General features: G+C 36.4%; 1 protein-coding gene across 1 annotated transcript in view; it reads left to right on the forward strand.

Moving 5' to 3' along the window:
• CUL1 (cullin 1) overlaps positions 1–25,765 on the forward strand; it is a 52,614-nt gene extending 26,849 nt beyond the window's left edge. The window contains exons 3-22 of the mRNA XM_018075721.2: positions 579–753; positions 1,645–1,812; positions 2,842–2,892; positions 3,867–3,957; positions 4,648–4,811; positions 8,102–8,264; positions 11,834–11,964; positions 14,785–14,892; positions 14,986–15,092; positions 16,238–16,286; positions 16,820–16,951; positions 17,502–17,619; positions 18,561–18,637; positions 19,128–19,259; positions 20,091–20,183; positions 21,495–21,542; positions 21,636–21,718; positions 23,191–23,296; positions 24,058–24,171; positions 25,135–25,765. Of these exons, the coding sequence (XP_017931210.1) occupies positions 579–753; positions 1,645–1,812; positions 2,842–2,892; positions 3,867–3,957; positions 4,648–4,811; positions 8,102–8,264; positions 11,834–11,964; positions 14,785–14,892; positions 14,986–15,092; positions 16,238–16,286; positions 16,820–16,951; positions 17,502–17,619; positions 18,561–18,637; positions 19,128–19,259; positions 20,091–20,183; positions 21,495–21,542; positions 21,636–21,718; positions 23,191–23,296; positions 24,058–24,171; positions 25,135–25,215 (2,191 nt within the window). The 3' untranslated portion in view covers positions 25,216–25,765. The remainder of the gene's footprint in view (positions 1–578; positions 754–1,644; positions 1,813–2,841; positions 2,893–3,866; positions 3,958–4,647; positions 4,812–8,101; positions 8,265–11,833; positions 11,965–14,784; positions 14,893–14,985; positions 15,093–16,237; positions 16,287–16,819; positions 16,952–17,501; positions 17,620–18,560; positions 18,638–19,127; positions 19,260–20,090; positions 20,184–21,494; positions 21,543–21,635; positions 21,719–23,190; positions 23,297–24,057; positions 24,172–25,134) is intronic.
• Positions 25,766–26,042: the final 277 nt, after the last annotated feature.

Below are 26,042 nucleotides of genomic sequence, written 5' to 3' on the forward strand. Positions count from 1 at the left end.
AAATTGGGTTCCATTATTTATTTATTAATCTTTTAAATGTACATGTTTCTCACCATTACTACTTTCCAGGTTTGTGCCCTGTCTGCCAGTGTTAAGTGGACAAATCTTTTATAAAGGATTGTGTTTGAAAGAATGCAAAAATATTCTCTATGTTTTCAACTACTGAATGTTGCTTGAGGGTTAGTGTTGAACTTTCTTCCAGTTCAAATGAAAGCTTAGGTATTTGTAGAAGGCCAATATAATACATCAAATAAATTCCATTTAAATGTTGAAAATAACCTTATCAGCAAATTCCACTGCTTTGTTTTCTTGGTGATCTTGTTAAGTAAGTGTTAGGTAAATTTGATGTTGAGGTTAGTACTTGCAGTGCTCTCAGCAGTTTTACAGATTTCTACTGCAGATAACTGCTGAAAATTACTTCATTTTCTTAGCTTTGGTATGATTTGATGTGGCCTAATGCATCTTGTAATGTATTATGTTTAAGTCATATAAGTAACATTATTGAAATGAATGTAGTTTTTCATTTTATTTTTAATGTCTTACACTGGTACGTATGTGTTCCTTAACGCTCCTGTCAGTCATGTTTATAACTACTGTACCAGTGTACACCAGTCTAATCAAGCACGGGGAGCTGGAGTACCTCCTTCTAAATCAAAAAAGGGCCAGACACCTGGAGGTGCTCAGTTTGTTGGCTTGGAGTTGTACAAACGGCTAAAAGAATTTCTGAAGAACTACTTGACAAATCTCCTTAAGGTAAGATGGGACGTGAGATTGATCTGCACTTGTAGTAAGTAATAGGGGCTAGGTTGAGAAAAGCTTGTATCAACAAACCTAGAAGTGTATGCAGCCACTGGAAGTTAAAAAAAAAAAAAAAAAAGAATAATCTTGAAGTCTGCTTTTGTCTCCATTAGCCACTAGAATGTTTTGTAGGCTTTACCTCAGTTGCTAAGTTGTACCTGTGAGCTGCTTTTCCCCATCAAGCCAAAACAGCATTCCTGTGTTTTAGAGAAGTACTGTTACCTGCCATCTTAAACTGTCTTGTATTTTAACATTATCCAGAATGTACTCATGGCTTTATTCCCTTGTCCATTCAGGCTGTAGAGGTCCAGTTTGGAAAGACACTTGAACTTTAAAATTTTATCTTTCCTTTTTTTTTTTTTTCTTAAGAAAAGGAAATATTATGCCATACCTGTTTTCTTGAATGTGGAGCTTCATTTACTACCCATTTACTTCATTACTACTTCTCTCCCATCCACACTCACTGGTTTCAGCTCCTCAAGGAGCAACAGTGGGAATGGGTGGTACATTTTATGGAGGTTGTCATTTTGAATGCGTTACCTGGTGCACCCATCAGTGTCACTGCTTGATTCTAACATAGTGGCCTCATGCTCTCTCCCACAGGAGGGACAGGAGTATTTTCTGGACCTTTGTCTATGTTGTGCATTTTTTTCCCAGCATTTTAATTCCAAAATCTCATACTGGCTTTGTGCTTTATTAATGTAGAACTAGATGTATTAACACTTATGTTTCCTATAAATACATTGCATGGTGTAGATTAATTACGCAGTCAGTTTGTACACCCTTATATATCTTGGTTTTACCTTGAAATTGCCCAACAGTACTGGTAAACTGTTGTTATTTTAGGATGGTGAAGATTTGATGGATGAGAGTGTGCTGAAATTCTACACTCAACAGTGGGAAGATTATAGGTTTTCAAGCAAAGTATTGAATGGGATATGTGCCTACCTCAATCGACACTGGGTTCGTCGTGAGTGCGATGAAGGTCGTAAAGGAATATATGAAATTTATTCAGTAAGTAGCTTTTTGAAGGGAGCAATTTATCTATTCCATCTGTCATGTTTGCATTATCATCCTGCAGATTGCTACTTGAATCCTGTAGGAAGTTCATAGAAGTTGAGCAAAGTGGAAATCTCCCTTCCTTCCATACTCCCACCCCAGTATATTTGTAAAAATTCCAAGGGTCTCAGCCTGTGAGATGTTCAATCTGCCTTGTATGTATTGAGACTTGCAGTATTAGACTGTTGAGGGTTGTCTGTCTGAATATTTGCTGCTTATACCACTGTCTGTGTGCATCAGTGTGGCCTTGTCATTCCACTTAGAATTCAGCCAAGTGTTTCAAATACCAAATGAAGAAGTAAATTGCAGTTTTTTTCTGATGACTTCAATACATCTCTTCAAATTTTTTAGCATTCAAGCTGCTAAGATTCAGTCAACATTTGGTTTGTAGTGTAAGTTATTTTGGTACAGTTCCGAAAGATTGGTATGTGATCTTGATAAATTTTTTTGTAATGTAAAGTAATATAAATAAGAGAAGAACTTAGCAGAAGTACTGTATCTCAGATAACTAAAAGTTTGTTGTTTGGGTTTTTTAGAAATGATAACTATTGTCCTTGCTGGTGTAGCATTAGGAAAGTGATTTACTGCTTCTCTAAAATAACTTTGCATATAGTAGAAAAACAGTTGGTATCCTTAGTTCCCTTCCTCTTAACTTTACTAGCCTAAAGCTAAGGGACTGTATCAACCTGGAAATTGCCAAGAAAAAAAGCTGTATATTGTCAAAGTAATTTCCTGGCTTTGTTAGTTTTCACAGTTGGCAGTGGATCTCTGTCAGAAAAGGCAGAGTTAATAATAAAGCAAGTGGTAATTTAGGTGTGAAACAGTCTTGTTGATTGAGAAATGGGTGTGCCAAAATACAATAATTGTAAAAGTTCTGATTATTTAGCATACTATATCAGCTTTCTTTAAGAAGTTATCCTGCATGTATATGTGTATATGTAAATATTTTTATTCCATCTTTCACCTCCTTTCCTTTCCTTCTAGCTTGCCTTGGTGACCTGGAGAGACTGCTTATTCAGACCATTAAATAAGCAGGTATATATATATAAATATATTATTATTATAGTGTTATTTTATTGGGTTAGTTTTATATATTGTTAGTAACTGCTTCAGAGAGAATTTGGAGGATGGGAGGGGCACAAATCCTGAAAATAAAAGGGAGCCTTCTGCTTCTCTTTTGTGATGTTAAAAAAGATAAATATTTGAGGGAATAGGCCTTTCTCTGTGTGTATGATTGAACCTTGATAACCAAGACTGTTCTGTTAATCTCTCTGCTGAGAGGACTCTTGTCTTTTTTTAAAAGAAAAAAAACTAAGGAGACTCATTTTAAATGAAGTAGCAACTTTAGCTGTTTCTAAGCCATGCAGGAATCGGGGCTGATGACAGTCATGTCTTAAGGTTTGAGAGTCAAGATTTTATGAGAATAGATAGTGACAGGCAGGGATTTTGGTCTTTTCTGATGTTACTGTGAATTGTTAAATCTACACTGATGCCTGGGAGATTCAGGTCAACCAAATATTTTAAATTATTTAAATCAACACAATATAAAACCAGACATTCCACCACAATTTTCAGGTATGTACGTATGTTGATTTCACTTACTTACCAGTACTTCATGAGGAAGTAGTTGCAGCAGATCATTTGTGTAAAGAACAGGTGGTGAGTTCAGCTCTTGCCACAGAGTCGTCTTGTCTTTTAGGTATAAAACAAAAGAAGTTTGGCTTAGAAGGTGCTTTTTTGAAATTAAAAAAAAAAAAAAGATGAAGAAAAAAGACTAAGCACTTTAATACCCATATATATCTGACCATTAATCAGACTGTAATTATGTTATATAACTTAAAGGTGTAACATACTCTGTAGGAATTTCATATGTTCAGATCTCTTTAAATGTTGTTTTCAAGGGGCTTGACTTGTCTTCAGTATAGGAATACACTCCTGATTAAATACTGTGCTTGATCTGCCAGCTGCTTTTTCTGTGCTTGACTTACTTTTAATTCCTGTTTTCTAAGGTAACAAATGCGGTGTTGAAATTGATTGAAAAGGAAAGGAATGGTGAAACTATCAATACAAGGCTGATCAGTGGAGTTGTACAATCCTATGGTAAATGAGATTTCTTTAAGGTTCTATTATTTTCTTAACAATAAGTAAATATAGGTACCCTATCAGAGCCTGGAAGTAACATCCCACCTCCTCGGATGTCCAATAAAGATTTTTTTTTATAGTAACTTAAATACAGTTGTGTATTTTTGAACTTCATATTTGTACTGACACTTGGTACAATTACAGTTGGTTATACCGTATTTGTAATACTTGAAAGTGCAACCGATGGACAAGAGTGTTCATTGTTTACAAATCTGTTATTTAGAACCTAAATCTGGAAGGGGAGAAGTATAGTAGTTTACAAAGCAGAGTGGGATTGTTTTTTCCCATTCGCATTGAGAATTTTGCCATCCAGATTATAGGTTTCATTAATAAAAACAAAAGCATATAATCAGGGGGGAAATTTGAACTAGCTTCTGAGATTGCAGAGTTTTCCAAATCCTATAATCCATTTAAGAAATGTATCCAAAAATGAAATTTACATGAGTAATGTCTTGTGTTAGTTATTGTGTAAGTGCAAAATCAATGTGTACTTTTAAAAGTTTTTAAAAGTGGCATTAATACAGTCCCAATCCATTACCTTCATCTAAGTTAGAAGGAGTATACTTTGTTTATTTGCACGAGACCACTTCATAAAAAACAATTTTGTCATTACTTGGGTTTTTTTGTTTTTGTTTTTTTTTCATGTAGTGGAGCTGGGGCTGAATGAAGATGATGCATTTGCAAAAGGACCTACACTAACTGTCTATAAAGAATCCTTTGAATCTCAGTTTCTTGCTGACACAGAGAGATTTTATACACGGGAAAGTACTGAATTCTTGCAACAGAACCCAGTCACAGAGTACATGAAGAAGGTAAGTTACTTAATCAGCTTTGTGATTAATTTTTTTCCGGATACAGGTATTTTTTAGAGGTAAAATAATATAAATTCTAGGCTTTTATTATCAATTTCTTAAAATGCTGGGTTTTTGACAGGAAGAGTTAGCTCTTTTTTCCTGTAGTGATTTGCTTCTGTGTTTATCTGGTCTGAAGTTTGTCTCCTTTGCTGCATTTCAGGAAGTACAGTGGAAGTTTGAAACATTCTTAATGGGCAAAACAGAAGAGAATGTTAAAGTAAATTCACATTTTGTTAGACTTCAAGACACTAAAACAATAATTTTGCTTTAAACCTACAGGTTGACTGTTCCTGTACAGGAACTGTGTGTTGGCACATTTATTGGAATCTCTTCCTGACCAAGCTGGCCAAGGAAATAGATCATTAATGAACTTTAACTCTCTCAGAATATTTCATTGTAATGAACCTTACACAGTTACTTCTGTTCAACAGAGGCCAGATTTTAAGTCTTGACTAGTCTCTGCTTTTGGGAATCCCAGACAGAGCAACTAAGAGCAAACAGGATAAACATTGACTATTTCTAGCCTGGTTATTGGATCAGTCTTACTGAATGTGAAATAGATAGGTCATCTTCCGTCTTGGACATGTGCTGCTTTGTATATTTTTCTCAGCACATTTTGTTACTTTCTGAATTGCTGCTTGTTTTTTCCCTTTCAACTTAGTTAAAAAATAAGAGTTTTTTGAGTATGTGATATGCAGATACACATCCCTCCATGCAGTATCTTTTGTGCAATGCTTTTTACCACAGAACACATCCTCTCTTGACTCTTGGCATTAAAGTCAATGAATTAACCAAGAAAAAAAAGTGGGAGAGTCCTTGATATAACATAGTAAATTGAATCATGCCTTTAGTCTGTTGGGATAGTTGCCCAGTAATTAGCCAACCTACCTATGTTTACTTTTCTGTTGTTGAATTAATTATTTTTTGCTACTTCCATTTTAATTTCTTGTCTTAACTTTCATCCTAATATATGTCTAAAAAGGGAGTAAGGGAATTTCAGTCATTCATAACCTGAATGACTGGCTCATCCAGGCTTCCTTGGTACAGGACAGTAAAAAGCTGTCTGAAGGTCATTGCTATTTCAAGAACTGGAGATTAGTGGCAAGTAGAAATAACTTATTAGTACCCCAAACAATCCTCAAGTCTTCAAAAATCCACAAAAGAGCAAATCACTGCTAGAAGCTGATGTTGAAGCTGAAAGCACTTATAAACTTGGCAAAAGACAGGGCAGATCTTCAGCAAGAAAATGTGTAGCCTTAAGTCTCCGCTCAAATTAGTATAGTAGAGATGTATACAAGCTATTTGAGCAGTCTTGGCATCTCCTTATAGACTAGTGGTTATAAGATCTTAAAAGTAATCTGTTGGAAGCATGAACTGCAGACGGAGTAATCTGCTGTTAGTATGCTTACTTGACATTCTCCCTGAAGCACTGCACATTAAGTTCTGACTGGGCATAAATAGCATCGTAAAATAAAAAGAAACCTGTTGGAGTACCTTAGTGCACACCAGCATAACATCACTGTTACCATGTTATAGTAGAATTGTGGTTGTTTCTTGTAGAATACTCAATGAAATCCTAATTAGAATTAGGATTTGTGTGTACAGTTATACAGGCAGACTTACTGAGTTTAGAAGGAATGTGAATTTTTCTTCTCAGGCCAGAACTCATGAGTAAAGCTGGCATAGCCTGATGTGCTGTAGGGAAAAAGGTCAGTATTTTTTAAGACTGTCCCTTGAAATATAGTCTGAAACTGAACTTTTGATCACTATAGTTAAAACAGGTGAAAATATTTTGTGTGAACTAATTATTTTTCCCTTGTTTCTGAAATGTGACTTTAAAAGGAAAATGGAATTATAAGAACACAAAAAAAATGAGACCATAAGCAAACATGAAGTCAGAGTAAATATTTCTTTTCATAAAGGAACTGAAAGTGAGAGTTTACTGTTAATGTTAAAAGTGATGGTCTAAGGATATTTTAAGAAGCAGCATTAGAAGCAGCAGAATTTCCTGAACTACAGAAGTACAGAATTGCTTAAATACAAGATCAGTAGAACTACTAGTCTGATTCCAGTCCCCAGTGTTCATCAGAAAGATTTGCTGTTATTTGCTGTCAGTAAAGATTTTTACTCCATACTGGTAAGAAACTAACAAGTACTCTGAAGCAGGAGCTTATATTCCTTCCCAAACTGTTGATTTCATTTCCTATATTTTAATCAGTACTGGTTTAGCTCTAGGAGACAGTAATCCAGGACCATTTCACAAGAACTTAAGTGCAAAATCATTACAGAAAGAAGTGAAGCTAGCAGTGGGTGAGATTATTTAAAGCTGTCTAAGTATGATGCAGTGGAATTGTTCCTTTTTTTGTTGTCCGTATTGTGATCTTTCATGCTTAGTCGATATTCTGACATACTAGGAAACTGAATTAACCTAATGTCATTTTCTTGGGGACACTGCTAATTTAAATAATTTGGACTGATAAGAGGACATACACACTTTATCCCTAATAATGTGCTGCAATTAGAGATGGCTTGTAAAGCAAATCTTTAACACTTTTCCAAACAAAGTAGAGATAATTGTTATATAAACAATTTCAGTTTTACATTTTGGCGTAGGTACTATTCCTCAAGTGACATTTAAAATTTTAGTTTGCCAGGAAGATACGCATATGTAGCATTTCATATGCCAAATTAAATGCTAGTATAATTTAAATGATTGTAGTTTATTGGGAAGCTTTTCTGTGTAAGAATGTAGATGAGATCATTCAAATAAATTTGTCATAGGCATACTGTTAAATTGTAGTTTTCTGCCTTTTAGTTTTGTGGAGGCATGAAATACATTCATGTTTGTCTTAAACAAAACTACCCCTGTAGCTGGTGAGCTTTCTGATTCTAAAACTGCCAGCATCTCATGTCAGCAGCTTTCTCTTTTTCTGACAGCAAATTTCCATCTGTAAACTTCTTATTCAGAAGCAATGGGAAAACAGTCTTGCTGTGATTCTCCCCCACCATTTAAACAGTACATAATATTATCATCAACATAAGCATCGATTCCAAACATATGTTATGATTTCCAGAAAAACAACTGCTTGAGTAGGTGGTCCATAACAGCACATTAGTGAGAGTTTTGATTTTTTTATTGTTGTTTTCTAGATTATTTTGTCGTTTTAAGATTATTTTATCTGTTTTCTGCTGTTGGATTCGTGTTCTGCCTTCCATGCAGGTTTCATGTTTCCTTCTGTGTTCTGTAGGCTGAAGCTCGCCTTCTTGAGGAACAGCGTAGAGTTCAGGTATATCTCCATGAGAGCACACAAGATGAGTTAGCACGAAAATGTGAGCAAGTACTTATTGAAAAACATCTGGAGATATTTCATACAGAGTTTCAGAATTTGTTGGATGCTGACAAAAATGAAGGTAAGGAGATTCAAACATTGGTTTTAGGCTTAGAGCTCTCCTCCCTGATGATTTGTTAATAATGTAAAATCTGGTGCTGGCTAAATATGATTTGTTCAGGAATTAGATTAAGAGAAAAGATAGTCACTAAACTGATTGACAAGCAGGTTTTGATTAAATTGGGATGTCTGATAATATTGCTTCAAGGAACCTATCCCAATCCCAAATACTAAGGCAGAACATCACTAGTTTGATTTCTATTAACATGGCTGGAAGAGCTTCAAGAGCACTGGGGCCATCCTTCCAGCAGGAGCTGAAGTTTGTGTGAGAGAGATGGGAGATGAAAAACAGATGATTGCTCTTTCAGCAATCCATGGATCTTTCTGAGTCATCAGTGAGAATTTTAAAATCTAAAGTATTTAGAATTATGTATAGGAAATGTGAAAAGAGGAATAGAAGCAAATAAGTAGCTTTTAAAACAGACTATATAAAATACATAAAACCCCATATCAGCACAAGGAAAGGGTGGAAATTACTAATTGATGAGCTAATTTTAGCTGTGAAAATGAGTCTTAAGTGTTACTAATGGATCGACTTTATATCATCATTGAGAATACCTAGAATAAAGTCTTCTTCAGCAGTTCCTCTAACAGAAGTGAAGATTACCAGAGTTTAGGTATCTTTAAGGAATTGTCAATTGTATTGGTTTTTATGAGTTTCTTTGGAAGTTAATACATAGCACAAAGTAAGTCACAACTAGGGGCAGGTAATTCCTGTGGATCGTGCAGATGATAAGGGTGAGTAATGTTTCTGATTTTCCAGTTGGGGAATTAATTAAATCTGTATTTGAAGTCTGAGTAAGGCTCTGTAGCTGAAATACTGCTTTTAAGGATTTAAGAGATACTATGATTAAGTTACTAATGATGATACTATTCACTTGAAAGTTTTGGATTGCAACTATGACTGTCTCATTATATATCAGTCTCAAAATAGCAACTATGAATTATTACTGTAATAGTCATGTTGATAACTAAGAGATGATTCAAAACTGAAAAGGGCAATTCAGCATGATTAGTAGGTCAGAAGCTAGCTGATTCAAATATAAATATTCTGTACTAGTATTTAAGAGTCAAATGTTTATGTTTGTAAATATTTACTTTCTAATTGGAATAAATGACTTTATAAATGACTTCTGACAATCAAAGTAGTAGTAGAATAAGCAAGAAAGGGGGTGTTTTGGACTCAGGAGGCCTTCACAGGCTTTTTTTCCCCTTTTATCAAGTTCATGGGTTATGTGAGCCTTTAATACAGTCACTTACTGTAGTGACACAATTCTGTAAGTTTGTCAGGGTGGAAAAAAAAGAAAAGGAGTATCTTGTGTCTTGGGCACTGTCTAGTTGTATGTCTTTGGTTTTACTTTCGTTTAGGTTATTTCTAAGATAAGTTAGGTCTTTTAAAACACTCGATTTTCTTCTTCTTTTTCAAAATATTTTCTTTTCTCTTATCGGGCTTCACTTGTGCAAATTACAGTAGTTCCCTGCCCCTTTTCTAAGTTTCACAAAGCCTCAAGATTAGAAACATTTATTTTGAAAGATTGTCTGATAATTCATTCTTTAATCGCTCTAATCAGTTCATTCTCAAATTTGTGATAGGCTAACATAGCCTTTTATAGACTATCCTAAACTTACAATAAAAACTTCTTGCTCTCAGTTAAAATATATATTGCTTTGCTCTTGAAAGTACACACTGGTTTTGAGGTCCTCCCATGTGAACTGTGCTTAAGCATATCGTATTACAGGCCACTCCTGTTGGTGTTCTGTAACTTTTTAATCTCATTGTGCAACTGATAAAGTGGTTATAAAGGTTGTGGGACACATTCATCATGTATCACCTGTTCACATCAGTATGATCCCTATAGGAAATAATTATGTTTATTGGGAGCAGACTGTAACAATGTAGGTGGAGTCATTGTGCAAATCTTCCTCGAGGCTTTGTGGCATCTCTTCCTTATTTCACCTTACATAGACATCCTGATAGACCAACCTGTGAATCCTTGCTTGTGGATAGATCTGGCAGCAGCTTATTATACCTGTGCATAGCATTATTTTCCTATCTTTTTTCTAAAATTCTGTACAGTATTCTTATGTTCTTATAAAGGTTAACATCAGGTTGCAATCATGGTTTTCATAGAAAAAAAAAGTTTCCTTTTCTAATCCAAAAGTTTGACAAAGTTCTAAGGAACAGAAAATGTTACACAGAAACTGATCTAAATTGAGGTGTCATCGCTTCTGTACTAGAAGGCATCAAACTGTGTGTTGTATTTCAGAGTTAGTTAGAGCTCCAGCTTCTTTATTGCTCGGTTTTGTTTAATCTGATAATCCTCATATGGCAACAAATTGCTCATAAGCCCTTCAGAGAAGTCCTTACACTTTAGAAGAGCTTGATGCAGCCGACAACCTTAAGATGGAATTGACAAGGTGAAATATCCTCATTAGTGTACAGTAAATAATCTGATTGTTTACTGTTTCACTTGAGTGCCTGTTCAGTGAGGGCAAGATTGCAAGAGGATAACTAGTGGGTTTGCATACCTGGTTCACAGTCATATTAAAGTTTGCTTTTTATTTTAAAGAGTTCTGTACTCAGAAGGTACAAAGCATCTACCCTGTTGAAACTGAATAATAAAACCAAAACCCTCTTCAATATTAGACTTTCCAGAATTACCAGTTGATTTGGAAAGTCTTGGCTGAAAACTGGTGAGATTTGAATGTGATGTTTTAACATATGTGAAATGACATCCAATTTATTTTTACCTTTATTAGTTTTGTTCTATGGTAATATTTTTCATAACCTCTTTTTTTCTTTCAGGTACAGTTATTTCTACTGATAATCAGTTTGGGTTTTTTTTTTAAGAAATGTCTCTTATTAACAATGCTTTATTGAGAGAAATTTGATTTATGATGTTTCAGTTTATCTGCTAAGGTCATATCAAGACATAACATTTTGCCCTAAATTTCCAACCATTACCACTGGTGCTGCCCAAAGTAAAAGTGTTAATATACAAAGGGCCACAGGTAGTGTTAGATCTCTGAGAACTGTCCTGTTCAGATTAAGATTTAAAGGACAGTGGTCGGCTGGAGAATGTTGTACTTGTAGCGCAGCCAGCAGTAATGCTAGTAACAGTCTCTAATTCATGGTAACACTTTAGAATGTTGTGTAAATAAGAGCATTTTAACAATCATTGCTTTAAATCTATGAAAACTAGAAATCAGAAGTAAATTTTCTACCATTCAAGTGGGGTTTTTATAGTCTTGAGATTTATATCACATGGTGAAGCTAAAACATATTAATATTAAAGGATTGTTTTCTCTTTAACTAGTGTTAGCTTTCCAGGTGAGTGCAAAAGTTTGCTATACTGTATAATTTTTTACTGTAGTTTTTTCTGGTTTTTTACAGAAGCAGTTGAATGTGTGTTTTTGTGACAGTGGATGTTTAATTCCTATTGGCAGCTTGTAAATGAGGAATTGGAATCATAGCCGGTGCAAATGGGAATTGTTAGATTTCCTCTTTTTTTTTTTTTTTGCCTTTTCCAGACTTGGGTCGCATGTATAACCTTGTATCACGAATCCAGGATGGCCTTGGAGAGCTGAAAAAGCTTTTGGAAACCCACATTCATAATCAGGGTCTAGCTGCAATTGAAAAATGTGGAGAAGCTGCTCTAAATGCAAGTATCCCATCAAACTAAATCTGTGTGCAGTTGCTGCCAGTTTTACGTTAGAGGATGGTGAATGCTTTCTGATAAAATTTCCAGTTTGCTTATGTTTTCCCTCTCACTAATTTAATTTGTAAGTACTAGGCAATTCTTAAATGTTGATAATAGGCTTAGAACAAGTTATATCACTTTATTACTACTCTTTGAGTTTTGAGGGGGTTTTGGAGGTGTTTTTCGGTTTTGTTTAGGTGGGAGGGGTTTTTGTGTGGTGGGATGTTTTTTTTGGTTTGGTTTGGTTTTGGGGAGGAGGGTGAGTTTCTGTCTGAGTTTTTGCTCTCTGTCAGGATGTCATGCTGCTTGGAAAGCTGGCTGTGCAGATACAACACCCAACACTTACAATACAAATAGACCTGACAGTCCACTGTTTCAAGAAGCATTATCTCCAGGGGACTGTATTTTATTTCATCGTCTTACAGAATTCTGACTTGGGTAGGACTGTCTGGAGAAAGCATCTGTTGGTTTGAGTTTTTTGGTACATGGTTTTATGCTTTTTAGAAAAGAATGAGAAATAGAAGAAGAAAAAAGAATTGAAGTGGTCGGAAAGGTCACAATATAAGGAGCAAGTCAGGCCTTCTGAATCACTGCAATCGTTTAGCCATGTAATTGGTTTTTCGATTTTTATCCCATTATTGTAATTTCAGACTTATGTCTAATACTAATTTGTATTCATTAGGGTTGCATCTTGGAAACATGATGTTGTTTAAACCCTTTGCTGACCTTTCTGCCTATATATAGACAATATGATATTTTCCAGGAAAAAAAAAATAATTAAACACTGCACAAGGCAAAATCAGGATAGAATATAGATTCTGGTAAATTTTATTTAAAGTGGAGTTCAGGAAGCACTTGGAGAATGCTCTCAGGCATTGTCACGGATGATCATAGCATGGTTCTTGGGGTGGTCCTGTGCAGGGTCAGGAGGTGGACTTCAGTGATCCTGTGGGTCTCTTCTAACTCAGGATATTCTATGTTTAACTTTGATTTTTGACAAAGTTCTTTTTAAACTGTTGCTGTCCTGAGAAATTCTTGAAATAACTTCATACTAGTAATCTTTAAAGCAGTAATCTCTAGTGATGTGTGTAGGATCTGTGGTTCACTTCAGTAGTTTTAAGTACATAGCTTTTTAGCAGTGTTGATCCTTTATGAATCATGAAGTAAGCATGAAGCAAGTTCAGGAATCTTCAGCTTCATCTGTAGATATCACCTTAAATTTGGAAATCAGATGCACTCTGATTGTGTGCTTGACACATCCCCCTAGTGGTCATCACTCTTGAGGTTTTTTTCTGTTTAGACCTCGAAGAATTTATCAAAAAAAAATATGAAAACTCTTTCTCCAGGAATTAGTTCCTCTTTGAGAGAGGGGAGGCCCGAGATTTGTATGTATTAGTTTTTTTGACTCCATCTGTTTACAAAACTCAACCTGCTCATGACACTCTTCCTTGTTTCTTCATCTTTCTCTTTTGTTCCTTTTCTTATTTCACACATTTGTTCTTCATATTCATAGCAGTACCTTTGGCTATTTCCCTTGGGAACCATCTTGCCTGTTCTTCAGTATCACTCACACCTCTGTGTAGCTGTTCATCATTGCCTTGTTAGCCCTCTGTCACACGTAGGTAGGATTGATTCCACCTAACTTCATTTACCCATACTGTATCTAAACAGATAATCAGCTGAGCAAATGCTTCTCAGTTTTTCTGCAGTCAGTGCAGAGAAATAGTCATACCAGTTTGACTCATTTCACCTATTTTAGATTTTTACTGCAGAATGAGTTGTGCTCTGGTCTCTGTTAACTTTATTAACAAGACTGCTCTTCACTCAGAAGATTGCTGCTTTTTGTGCTTTTGGGTTTTGTTGTTGTGGTTTTTTTTGAGTCCTTGTAATCAGTAGATGCTTTTCTGAATGTTCTTCAAATCCACTTGAGCTTTATGAGATTCTCAGTAATCTCAGTTCTTTATCTCAAGCACCGCATTAGATTGGTGGTCCACGTAGTCTGTGCCTGTCTTCAGGGGCAACAGGAAGCGTTTTTCAGGATCCTGATAAAACCCAACCTGTATTCTACCATTTCTTGCCAACATCCAGAACTCTTGTTGCCAGATAGGAATGTTACAAGAGTAACTCCATGCCTGGTTGAACTTGCTGATTCTGTTTCCAGCAACCTCCTGTGGCAGCAAGTTCCAGAAGTCCACTACCTTATGTGTAAAAATGGCCTTTATCTGTCTTAAACACTTTCATCAAATGCCCAGTAGTTACAAAATGTGGCTTTTAGTGATAATTATCTTTCCAGTCATACTCTCTTCAAACTTCTGATCTCCAGATTGAAGATGTCTAGACTTTTTAGTCTGTTGTATAGTAGCTGTCCTGTGTGCCTGGTGTTTTACTTGTCCCTCACTACTCTGACTCCACTCTGTCTTTATTGAGATGCAAAGATCAGTAATTGCATGTAGGACCCGGTCTGTGAGTGCCATAAACTGATTCGAATTAAGCATAACTTTTTGAAAACGGTTGCAGTGGTTGAGTAAATGATTTTGTTGTCTTTTGTACTGTGTAATGTGACACACTGTGCACTCTGGTTGCTGTAAATGAAAACTTGCACTGATGTAAGTCAGTCCTGAACATAGGACCTGAATTACTCTAGTTACTGTTTTACCTTTAAAATATTTCTAACACTTTGTAGACTTCCCCCTTAAAAATTTGCTTAGGCCAGTGAGTAGCTTCATTTTGGAGGAGGTAGAAAGTCAACATGTTGCAAAATCCAGTCTCTCTTTATTGCAGGATCCAAAAATGTATGTACAGACTGTGTTGGATGTCCATAAGAAATACAATGCTTTAGTCATGTCTGCATTCAACAATGATGCTGGCTTTGTGGCTGCACTAGACAAAGTAAGTGTATGGAGTGGCATATGGTGAACTTCTTTTTTTATTTCCATTCAGTGTTTTGTCTCCCAAAATTTCACTGTCTTTTGTGATTTATAGGCTTGTGGTCGATTTATAAATAATAATGCAGTGACAAAAATGGCTCAATCATCCAGTAAATCCCCAGAGCTACTGGCACGATACTGTGACTCTTTACTAAAGAAAAGGTATGTCTTCAAAGACAAATTATTGTTTCATGTTGGCTTTTGTTTTAAAATGTTTTAGTGTTTGAAGTTTTATACTGTATCTTCAGAAACAGAACTTAATGATCCTACTGAAATTAAGTATACCAAGTTATGGATACAAAACTTTCAATAGGATCATTCCTAAAGATTATGTTGACTTTTCTTTTTTAAGGAGGAGGGGAAATAAGAAAACCTTTCTTTTCTTATAGGAATATAACTTCTGGGTTTTTAATAAAACAGCAGGAGGTTTTAGGTGGGTTTTTTTATCAAAAAAATTTGAGTTGGGTTGTTATAATGAAGAGAGACACATTCCCTTTTCCATTATAACTCTTGCTTTCCTCCTTTTGTTTTCTCTATACCTTCTTCCATCAGGGCAGAAATCGAGGAGGACAAAAACTGCTTTCTAATTTCTGATGGTTCATATTTTAATTCAAAGTATTTGGCTTCAGATGGTTCAGCAGGTCATATACTGTATTGGTATATGTTGGTATCAGTTCAATTCATACTGGATTGGTGTCGGCTTTGTCACTGGCAACATTTCTAATTGTTTTGGGGGAGGAAAAAACCACCACCAAACAACCCAAAAATGGAAGAATTTGTTCACTTTTCCCTTCCCCATCCCCTCCTTCCTTGAGCAAAGGTTTTATTTTCTCCTTTATAAATACTAGCTTTCTGCAGGGTAGATTTGGGATATACCTGCTGGACAATCATGCCGTGGAGGAAAAGTGTGGTGCCACCTGAGCTTTCACTCAGTCAAGTCCCAGCTCTATAAGCTGTTTTCTTCTCACTGTACTATCTAAGATAAGAAATAAAGATAGCATTTAGCAACAGGAAGAGACAGATCTATGTTTAAGCCCATAAATCCTGAGAAGTATCAGGTATCAAGAAGTCCCGAGCAAGTCATGGTCCAGGACTTCACCCTGGACTTCAGTTGCATACTTCAGAATTGCTCACAGGTGGAGTAGTGAAGTGTTAAATTCATTACATTGTTTCCTCTTTAAAGAGTCTCTGATCCCGGAACTACTCAAGTCTGTATTTCTTTATTTATGAAGTTTCCACATACATCCATGTGTTGGCTTAATTCTACTGTTTTGAGATTCATTAAAAATGCATTTCTTTAATTGCAGCTCAAAGAATCCAGAAGAAGCAGAGTTGGAAGATACACTCAATCAAGTGGTAAGATGTCTATAAACACAGTTCTCTTCTGTGTTAGCTTTGACAAGTTAGGAGTATTCGATTGTCACACAAGGCAGATAAGGAAAAAAAATATTTTTACATATTTGATTTCATTACTTAGTATTTCAGCTTTTCAGTAATAATCCCTGTGTGGCTGTTTAAAAATTATTTTCTTTTGTGTGTTAAAAAAAACCCCTTTACAGCAGTGGCTATATTAAATCTATGCTTTTACTTCATCTTTGTATACATACATATATAATTTCTACAGTATCTTTTTATATCATTAAATATGTACATATTAAAAGGCTGCACATGTGGAATATAAAGTTTGTGCATTCAAATCATATCCACATTTAAAACAAACACACACACACTCTGTTCTCTTCCCTCCCCCCCTCAAAAAAAAAAAAAAAACGCCAAACAAAACCCCTGATCTTAAAAATTTAGGTGCAAATGAAGTAGCTACTGCTACAGATTTTTCAAGACAAATGTTTAAATATTTTTTTCCTTACAAGCTATCTTGGCTTTTCCAGATGGTTGTCTTCAAGTACATTGAGGATAAAGATGTGTTTCAAAAATTCTATGCTAAAATGCTGGCAAAAAGACTCGTACATCAGAACAGTGCTAGTGATGATGCTGAGGCAAGCATGATCTCTAAATTAAAAGTGAGTATTCCGTGACTGTCTCATGATCTACTTCCTTGCACGTCTTCCAACTGTTTTGGAAAGTATTAATGTATGTCCCTTCATTATTTTATGTACAATAGAAAAATGCACAACCTAGGTCTTTTTTTTCTGTCTTTTTTCTTTTTTTTTTTTTTTTTAATCAAAGGAGCTGGTAATGCATGTCTGTCCGGTGGAGTTAAACTTCATTATTCTTATCCAAATAAATGACATGGATATATTTGTTCAAGGGAATGACTACTGAAAAGTAGCTTAATTTCATTAACTCTTATTCATGCAGAGTCAAGCAAAATATGATCTAATACCCTTTGAGTATTCTGTTTCACTGTGTGTTTTGCTTCATTGTCAAACTTAATTTTCTTCAGTTTTCAGTGACAGTTAAAGAGCTCATCTAGTTGGGATCAGTACTTTGAGTGAGGGAAATAGGGAACTTTGTGCTTTTTTTAAGGAAATAAGTTCTGCTACTTTGTTCTTCTCATTATCCAATGTCAAAAATGTGTCTTGCTGATGTATCTGTGCTTTTAAAATACAGCAAGCTTGTGGTTTTGAATATACCTCCAAGCTGCAGCGGATGTTCCAAGATATTGGTGTAAGCAAGGATTTGAATGAACAGTTTAAAAAGCACCTGACCAACTCAGAACCATTAGATTGTAAGTAATACATTTACCTAAGTTACTGTTGCATAGTTTAGCTTCCTCTTATTTCTGTAGAGCTAACTGTGTGAGGGAAGTATTCGACTTAGACATTGTTCTACCAGAAGTTAGTTAGTGTTCTTCTGTCTAAGACAACTGGGATTTTTAAATTAGTCCTATAGGTCTGTTCTTTGTATTCTGATAGCACTTTATATCTTTTGTGGGTAGCCGCCTCCTGATTTTGCAGCTCATGTTTAGGTATATAACTAAATGAAGTTGAATCCTGTCTTTTCTTTTTTTCTTTTTCTTTTCCTTTTTTTTTAATTTTTGACTGGAGAGATGTTCCTCTTTAAACAGTTTTGATTTTGAACACAAAATGGCTTAAGTTCATACTTGTGTGAAAGGATTGAGGAAAAAAGTATAGGGTGTTCCATGTTGCTAGATGGCATTACCACTTTTTTTTATACATATTTTTTAATTGAAGCACGTTGAACCAAATTCTGCCAGGAATTGATAATTAATTCTTGGATTACAACTAGAGCTGTGTACTGTCAGGCTTTATTTTACTTAGTTTGTAGTCTTAGTCGACTTGCCCAAAATGCCTTACACGTATAAATGTGAAAGGTCTATTCTTGCAGTTGCGTCTTGTGGAGTGATGACGAATGCTCACAATTTTCACACTTGCATGTTAAAAAAGAAGTCCATTGTGGGGATAGGAACAGGATAACTTCTCCAAATTAGAGAAAATTGAGTGCCTGTCACATCTAAGGCTCTCCAGCTGCAGCGACATCTTTCATGAGTGTCTTTTGTTTATGATCTGAAAAAAAAAATTATTGCTTAATGATTCTTTACCATGTTAGTTTGACCAGAAGGCATTTGTGTTAGAACTGGGGCTGTGTTTGAAGAGGGGCTAGGAGCAAGGGGAATAATGCATCTCAACCTCTTCACTTCTTTTTCAGTGGATTTCAGCATCCAGGTGCTGAGTTCTGGATCGTGGCCATTTCAGCAGTCCTGCACATTTGCTCTGCCCTCTGAGGTGAGGCACTGCACTTGGTTCATCTGAACATGAAATGATCATGTGAGAAATTTGTTTTACAAGGCTGGTGTCTCCTTCTGTTTTGTTGTGTATGAGAGGGGACTGGGAAGTGTCTCTGGTGTTTGCCTATTTGGCCTGAGGATATTTGGAACAAGATAATTGAGTAAAGTAGTAGGAAGGAACTGTGTGAAACACGTTTTTTCTAGTTGTGCTTAATGTATCATGAAAGAAAGAATGAAACTTAAAATGCTGGTTTACATTTGTGTTGTTAATGGTACTTTAAAGGGGAAACTTGTAACAGAGGGAAATTTCATCCAGTCTGCAGAATTTGAATACCTTGGATTTCTGTTTGTGTTGTTCAGACAACACGGTGGTTGAGGGTGATCAGATTTGATGATGTTCATCTGTTGCTTCATGTTGTAGCATGTTTTAGTAATGGTAAACAACGGTGAATAATATTATTTATTTGTTTGTTATTGTTTTTATACAGTTAGAACGGAGCTATCAGAGATTTACTGCATTTTATGCCAGTCGTCATAGTGGAAGAAAATTAACATGGTTGTATCAGCTGTCCAAAGGGGAGTTGGTTACCAACTGTTTCAAAAACAGATACACATTACAGGTGAGGACAATGTCATGCCAGTAAAACAATTGGTAATGATTGCATTCAGAGGACTGGATACAGCTGCTAGAACCTTTATTGTGTGTTTGTTTTATTTACTGCACTGATACTTACGATCTGTGCTTACGATCTGTGCTTAAAAGAAAATTGACTTCCGAAAGGGAATACATTGCCTGTGGTCTAAAGAGGTGTTGAATTGCATTGTGTGAGACAATTGCAAGCTCTTTGTGTAGGATCTGATGCTGGTTATACTTCTGTGTCTGCTTTCTCTCAAAAAGTCGACAGAGGAGGGGAGTTCGCAACAGTGAGAAGAAACAAGATAATCTCAGACTTTGACCGTGTTATCAACATATGTTAACCTTGTGGTGATAGCCACTGATAGCTGCCTTGTTCATAAATTCAGTTTCATTATTCTGCTGGAGTTGTGAGAATTAATTCAGTAGTCTGTGTAGGTTTTAATGAAGATTAAATGGGGTAAGAGTCAGGGAGTGACAGAGGAAAATAATTTAAAATTATATTAGCAAGTACCAGGATAGTGCTTTGACACCATAAGATTTGATGAAGTGTCTGCAGCTAGCTAAATGATCAGAATCCTGGGATTTATGCTTAGATAATGCTGGAAGGTGGAGTTCTGGTTGGGTAAGCAACATCAGATTTTTCTGTATTATGTAATGATTAGCACTAGTTGGGTATTCTCTGTTGTCCAAATATTCCAGTATTTGTGTTTAACTGGTAAATTTCAGGCTGTTCAAATTCAGAAAATGTGTTTTTTCGTTCTCATTTTCTGATTTCCCCCCTCTCCCCTTCATTCTCTGTTTTTGGATCTGTTAGGCATCCACATTCCAGATGGCGATTTTACTGCAGTACAACACAGAAGATGCCTATACCGTGCAGCAGCTGACAGACAGTACTCAAATAAAAATGGTAGTGACTTTGCACATTTTACCACACTCTTGTGAACAAATCTTTTGGTCTTCAGGGCTCTTTCTGCTATCGTAAGAAACTGGGATTACATGTGTTTGAAGCCAGAGTCGGTTTCTGTCCTGAAGGTGACAGATGTGCTCTATTCTTGGTCAACTTACTTTCCCTGTTTACTTTCCTGTAATCATAACTGCCTGATTCTGATGAATCTTAGTGAGTGCATACTCCTGTTCATGACTGGAGTGAATTGTGTAGCTCCCTGCTGAGCTCTGATAGGAAGTTTTCAGGGTTTCACTACATACATTTTAATGTTAAAAGACAACACTGTAGCAAAAAAAGCATTATCCCTAAATGATTGATCTGTGTATCTGTCATTCTTTTACATCTCAAGGCTTTTATACATGAACATAGCAAAATCTGAAGTTTCATTGGCTAACTCTCCTGTGGAACAGGTTCCCTCCTTTTCTTTCCAAGTAGACTTTAAAGCCCACAGTTTATTTAGCATCTGTGGCCTTTATAGTAGGTTTGAATCAAGTCTGCTTCAACTTCTGGAAAGTTAGGCAATTCCTAGTCAGTGAGATCTTTACTTCGAGAAATTCATATCTAGAAAGTTACTGCTAATGATGGTTTACAGCAAACCCAGAAGTCTTAGGGGGTTGCCCTTTATTATATATACTTTTTTTGTGGAGAGAGAGATTTCTGTAAAATAAATATTTAGCCCAAATTATGGCTGGATCAGAATAAAACTCTTTATACAGCTGAAAACTAAGTGCTTGGATCCCAGAAGATTTCCACTGTGGTAAAATAGCAGTTTTGCAAGCCTGCTCAGAATGTTGACCCTAGTAGCCATCTGGGTGACTGACCAGCAACATCAACAGAACAGATCCCTAGTGTAACAAAGAAAGTAAAAAGATGTTAATCAGAAAGCAGAGTGTGCTTTCTTTCTGAAGTTTAAGTTTGCCATGGTGTATATATATTTGCATGGTTTGGGAAAAATTATTTCTTAGGCTTATGAATCTGCTTGCAAAATACTTCCTAAACCAGCAACTAGAAAGGTCTACTGTTTGGAATTAGTCTTTCTTAAGAATTTTATGTCACTTGACCGACCACAAGGGGAATAATGTCATAACACCCAAAAAGGGCCTTACTGTATTTTATTTCTGTGAACTGTGTTTTTACTGCCTTTTTTTCCCCCCCTTATTTTACAGTGTTCTGCACTTGCTAGTTCTTAGTCTAAAGATGTGCATTCTTGTTCAAGTTTTTAAGTTAGAGAAAGTGCAATCTGTACTGATAACATTTCCTGTAATTTTGTAGGATATCTTGGCACAAGTTCTACAGATACTTTTGAAATCAAAATTGCTTGTAAGTACTCTTGCTTTTTTATGACCTGCTTAACACACAGCAAAATGTGTTAATGGCTATTTATTTATTTGTTTGTTTATTTATTTCCTACAGGTTTTGGAAGATGAAAATGCAAATGTTGATGAAGTGGAGTTAAAACCAGATACTTTAATAAAACTCTATCTTGGTTACAAAAAGTAAGGAAAAATTTGAGCAGCATGCATCACTTATGTATAATGGGTAGCATCCTCCTCTGCTTTCAAAATCTGGGTAAAACCTGATATACCTGAGATGAAAGCTTCGGGGTTCAATTGCCAATTGAAATACAGATGCAATGTGTACCAGCACTAAGGGAGAGGGCTGGCAAGTGGGGGGGATGGGTAAGATTTCAGCTTTATGACTTAAAAGTCTGTCAAGCCCTGGATGTATTTTCATATGCCCTTTTTGTTCCTTGATTCTTGTCTAATTCTTGAATTATTTATTTCTGATAAGACATGGTGCTGCTGTTTTACTGAGGTGCATGACTCGCTCGCACTCAGCGAAATACGTGGTATTTTATAAGGTTACAGTTGTGCACAGTGACCAGCAAAGGTCAGAGTCATAACTGCTCATCCACTAGAGCTAACATGAGAAGATCAGGCTCATTTCAGAACCACAGAGTGTACAGTGATTTGAAGACTTAATAAACATGATTTTCAGTAGGGTTTATTGCCTGTTTTAAACAGTCCTGCATTTGAAGCTGTTTACAGTACTTGTGGTGACTTTTTATCATGCTTACCAGAGCATAGATGTAAACACACATAAATTCAGTGAGTTCGGTACTTCCTGAAGATAAGATATCGAGTGAAAGAACCATTTTGAAACCTTTCCTTGTACCTCACTGTTTACCTGTTTTCCTCTTTACCCATAATTAAAGGTTTGAGCATTCGTGCCTTAATGTCAGTTACCTTAATGCAGTGATGGGAACAGCTCAGTGTTGCTGCACTCTGCAGCTCAGTGGTTCCCAATATATGATGCACAACACTGCATTAAATAAAGAACAGATTCCCCCTCCAGTGCAGCCAACAAGCTGAGCAGAGCCCTGTGCACGTTGGTACTCTGATGCTGAGGTTTGTTCCCCACTTGTGACACAGCACCTTGTCTTGAGAGTAGTGGGCTCACTTCAGCACAACCATCAGCACCAGGGAGCGCGTGGAAGAAAGGCAGAATTCAGTTTTACAAAACAGATGGATTTCTTCACAATGTGGTCAGAATCCAGTCTGTAAATCAGAAAGGTCATTCTGTTTCGACTTACTTTTCTTTGTCCCGTTCACTGACTCAAAGCTTCTTACTAAACATAGAAATGTTTCAAATACAGTGTAATTGTACAGTGCTAGCTAGACCTAGCAGGTCACTAGCTGGATTCAGTAAGACATGAAATACAAGAATACCAATCAAAAAGCTATTTTGGTTTTTTGATTGGTTGGGGGTTTTTTCCAATATTTTTTTTAACTTAAATAAGAGTGTCTAAAATTTTCAGAAGAACCACAGTCCTCTTTTGTTGTAAAGTAATTGTGGTGGTGTGGCTTTTATTTTGGAGTTGGATTTTGTTAGGGGGGTTTTTTTCTTTGTTTCTTTGATCAGTTTCTAAACAGGCTAATTTTTTATTAACTTCTGCTTTTCTTTACAGCAAAAAATTAAGGGTAAACATCAATGTGCCAATGAAGACTGAACAGAAGCAGGAACAAGAAACTACACACAAAAATATAGAGGAAGATAGGAAACTACTGATTCAGGTAAGTTGTATTGCAGAATGTTGCCATGATCTCAGAATTACAGCTTTGTAATCCTTTAATGAAGCTTACTGTGGGGTTTTCTTAATTTTTATTAGAAGACAACATGCCATTGCAGTGCACTGTGTTAGAGTTAAAAATGTGTTTAAAATGCTCTTAAAGGTGATTGAAGTCTGTAATAGAAAGTGGAGGAGGGCATTTCTACAGATGGAATGTGTTCTTCACATTTGTTCTAATCTGATGTTGATAGTGTTTGGGTTTCATGGATGCACACCCTCACCAGACCTTGTTCTGGGTGAAAACTAATAATACCCAAGTAGTATGAAATCAACAGTGTTTTTATATCATTTCTTTCGGAATCCACTCGAGAAGCAAAGAGGCAGGGGAAGGAAATACACGTGTGCTGCTAAGAGAGCATTACAGTAAAGTTAAATATATAAAGAAGGCTTTTTGTTACACAAGGTAGTTTCATGTTGCTCTTGGTACCAGCTGGTGCTATTGATAAGACCAACAGTAATTACAGGTCTTAAGCCTTGTGTCAAAGCCACTTCTAATGCCTGTGTGCTGTGTAGAACCTGAGTTCTTACAGCCTGCCTGAGTAGCTGACATTTGTGGGCAAACTTCTCCCTGTCTGGTACTCACGTTTGTTGTGGTGGTGCTTCTGCACAAGCAGATGTGATCTGCTGGGGAAGTTAAATGTTAAATGGCATTATCCAGGACAAGTACTTTGCTCCTAAGCACACCTTTCCCACTTTGCCGTGCAGGCTGCTATTGTGAGAATCATGAAAATGAGGAAGGTTCTAAAACACCAGCAACTGCTTGGAGAAGTGCTAACACAGCTGTCCTCAAGGTTCAAGCCACGAGTTCCTGTAATTAAGGTATGGGAGAACCACATCTCTGTACCTGTGTTCCAGGAGGTGAGGAGTGTATATATATAGACAAAACACATGCTTCTGAATTAAAAAGGAAAGCTAAGGAGATGGGATGGGTAAGAACAGATTTTTTTTGAGTTTCAAGTAAGTAGGAAATGTTTTAACCAGAAATACTGCATTTCTCTTAGGGTAATATGCATGTTTCACATTGTTGGCAGAAGTAAAATAGTAGCTTGATTACATCTTTTCACATCAGTGCCAGCTTACCGTAGCCTTTGCTCCAGGCTTACTGTTTATTCCTGCTCTCCTAGTTGTGGGAGTGCAGCCAGCCTTTGGGTTGGCTTGATGAAACAGCTTCCTGATCTCTTTCTGGATAAAAATGTTGGGATAGGAGGCACTGTATTTAATTATTTACTAATAATTGTATTGATTATATTAATTACTAATTAATGGGTGTTAATTTCTTCACCAGATTGTTAAAGTGGGCTCACCAGTGGTTTTTACATACACAGCCAAGGGGATGGGTGGGGCAGAGAAGAGGCAGTGGAGACCAGTTGCATAAACTGGCACCGGTACTGAGGTGCTTCCAGACAGGCAGTGCCACAGGCAGCTCTTACTGCAGCTGCTGTTTCTAGTGCCCTTACAGTGAGCACTCTGCACCTTGGTTTAATTCTCTGTTTGCTGTCTTACTGTGAAGTTGCTCAGCATACTGATGATGGGTTGATCTACCAGCCACTCCCCTGGAATAGCATCAAGTAGGTATAATTCAGTTAAATGGATTAGCAATGTTCTCTACTTGGATGTGGTCAGAAACAGGAGAGCAAATTGCCATGGTTTGTGCCCTTTGCCTACTCCCATCTTCGGCCTGGCAGGGAACTCCCACGGGGGCCAAAATCCTTCAAAGTTTGTAGCAAGCACCGAGAGGGCTTTCTGCCAGTGTCCCACCACTGACCTCTGTTCCTCCCACAGAAATGCATCGACATTCTCATTGAGAAGGAGTACTTGGAACGTGTAGATGGTGAGAAGGACACCTACAGTTACTTGGCTTAACATTTTTATTAGCAATTACTTGACTGTGTGACACTCGGCAAATAGGTATGTGATGGAAAGGATGAAAGCGACGGAACTTCATAGCAGCCACCCTGCTGCCATTTGGACCTCCCTTTTTAATAACTGAGACCAGGACTCCCATCAGCCAGTCTCAGATTTACATCAGAACTGCTCAGGATTGATACATTTCAAGTATGTAAATATGGACACCAATGCCATTTAACCTAACTTAAGAACAGAAAGGAATCAAACCCTTCTCCTTTAAGGGTTGCATGCTACTGCATTTAAATCAATACATTGGCTATATGATAAACAGCTGCCATCACAGGCAGTACTTATACATGTTGGCAGCACTTGGAGAGCGAGTCTGAATGGACCCATGTGTAATCTGCTATGAAAAACCATTTGTATAGTGTGTTTCATTTTTTAATGTGTGATAAATAATAAAAAAAAATTAAAAGATTTCTGTACAAGTTGCATTTGGTTTTATTGTTTTAAGTTTCATGACTTATCTTTCTAAATGTAAATAAAAGGTATAATGGTTATGAAAGCTATTAGAAATTCGTTTTGCTTTTCCTCCCTGTTTTCTGGTGATTTAAGCACATTTTGTTCTCTGAAGAAATTGTCATCTATCATCATCTATGCATGTTATTTCTTTTTTAAGAGGAAAGGTCTGCACTTTGAAAATAAAAGGAAGTTGTGATGATTTCACAAGATCTGCAGAATAGAAAATACTTGGGATAGACATGGCAATCCTTGATCATCTGAAATTGGAGCTGTTTTTAATATTGCTCAGTGTGCTGTAAAATGCATCACACTTGCTTAAA

The sequence above is a fragment of the Manacus vitellinus genome, unplaced genomic scaffold (genome assembly GCF_001715985.3).
Source record: "Manacus vitellinus isolate BGI_N305 unplaced genomic scaffold, ASM171598v3 scaffold_3_pilon, whole genome shotgun sequence".
Classification (NCBI taxonomy): domain Eukaryota; kingdom Metazoa; phylum Chordata; class Aves; order Passeriformes; family Pipridae; genus Manacus; species Manacus vitellinus.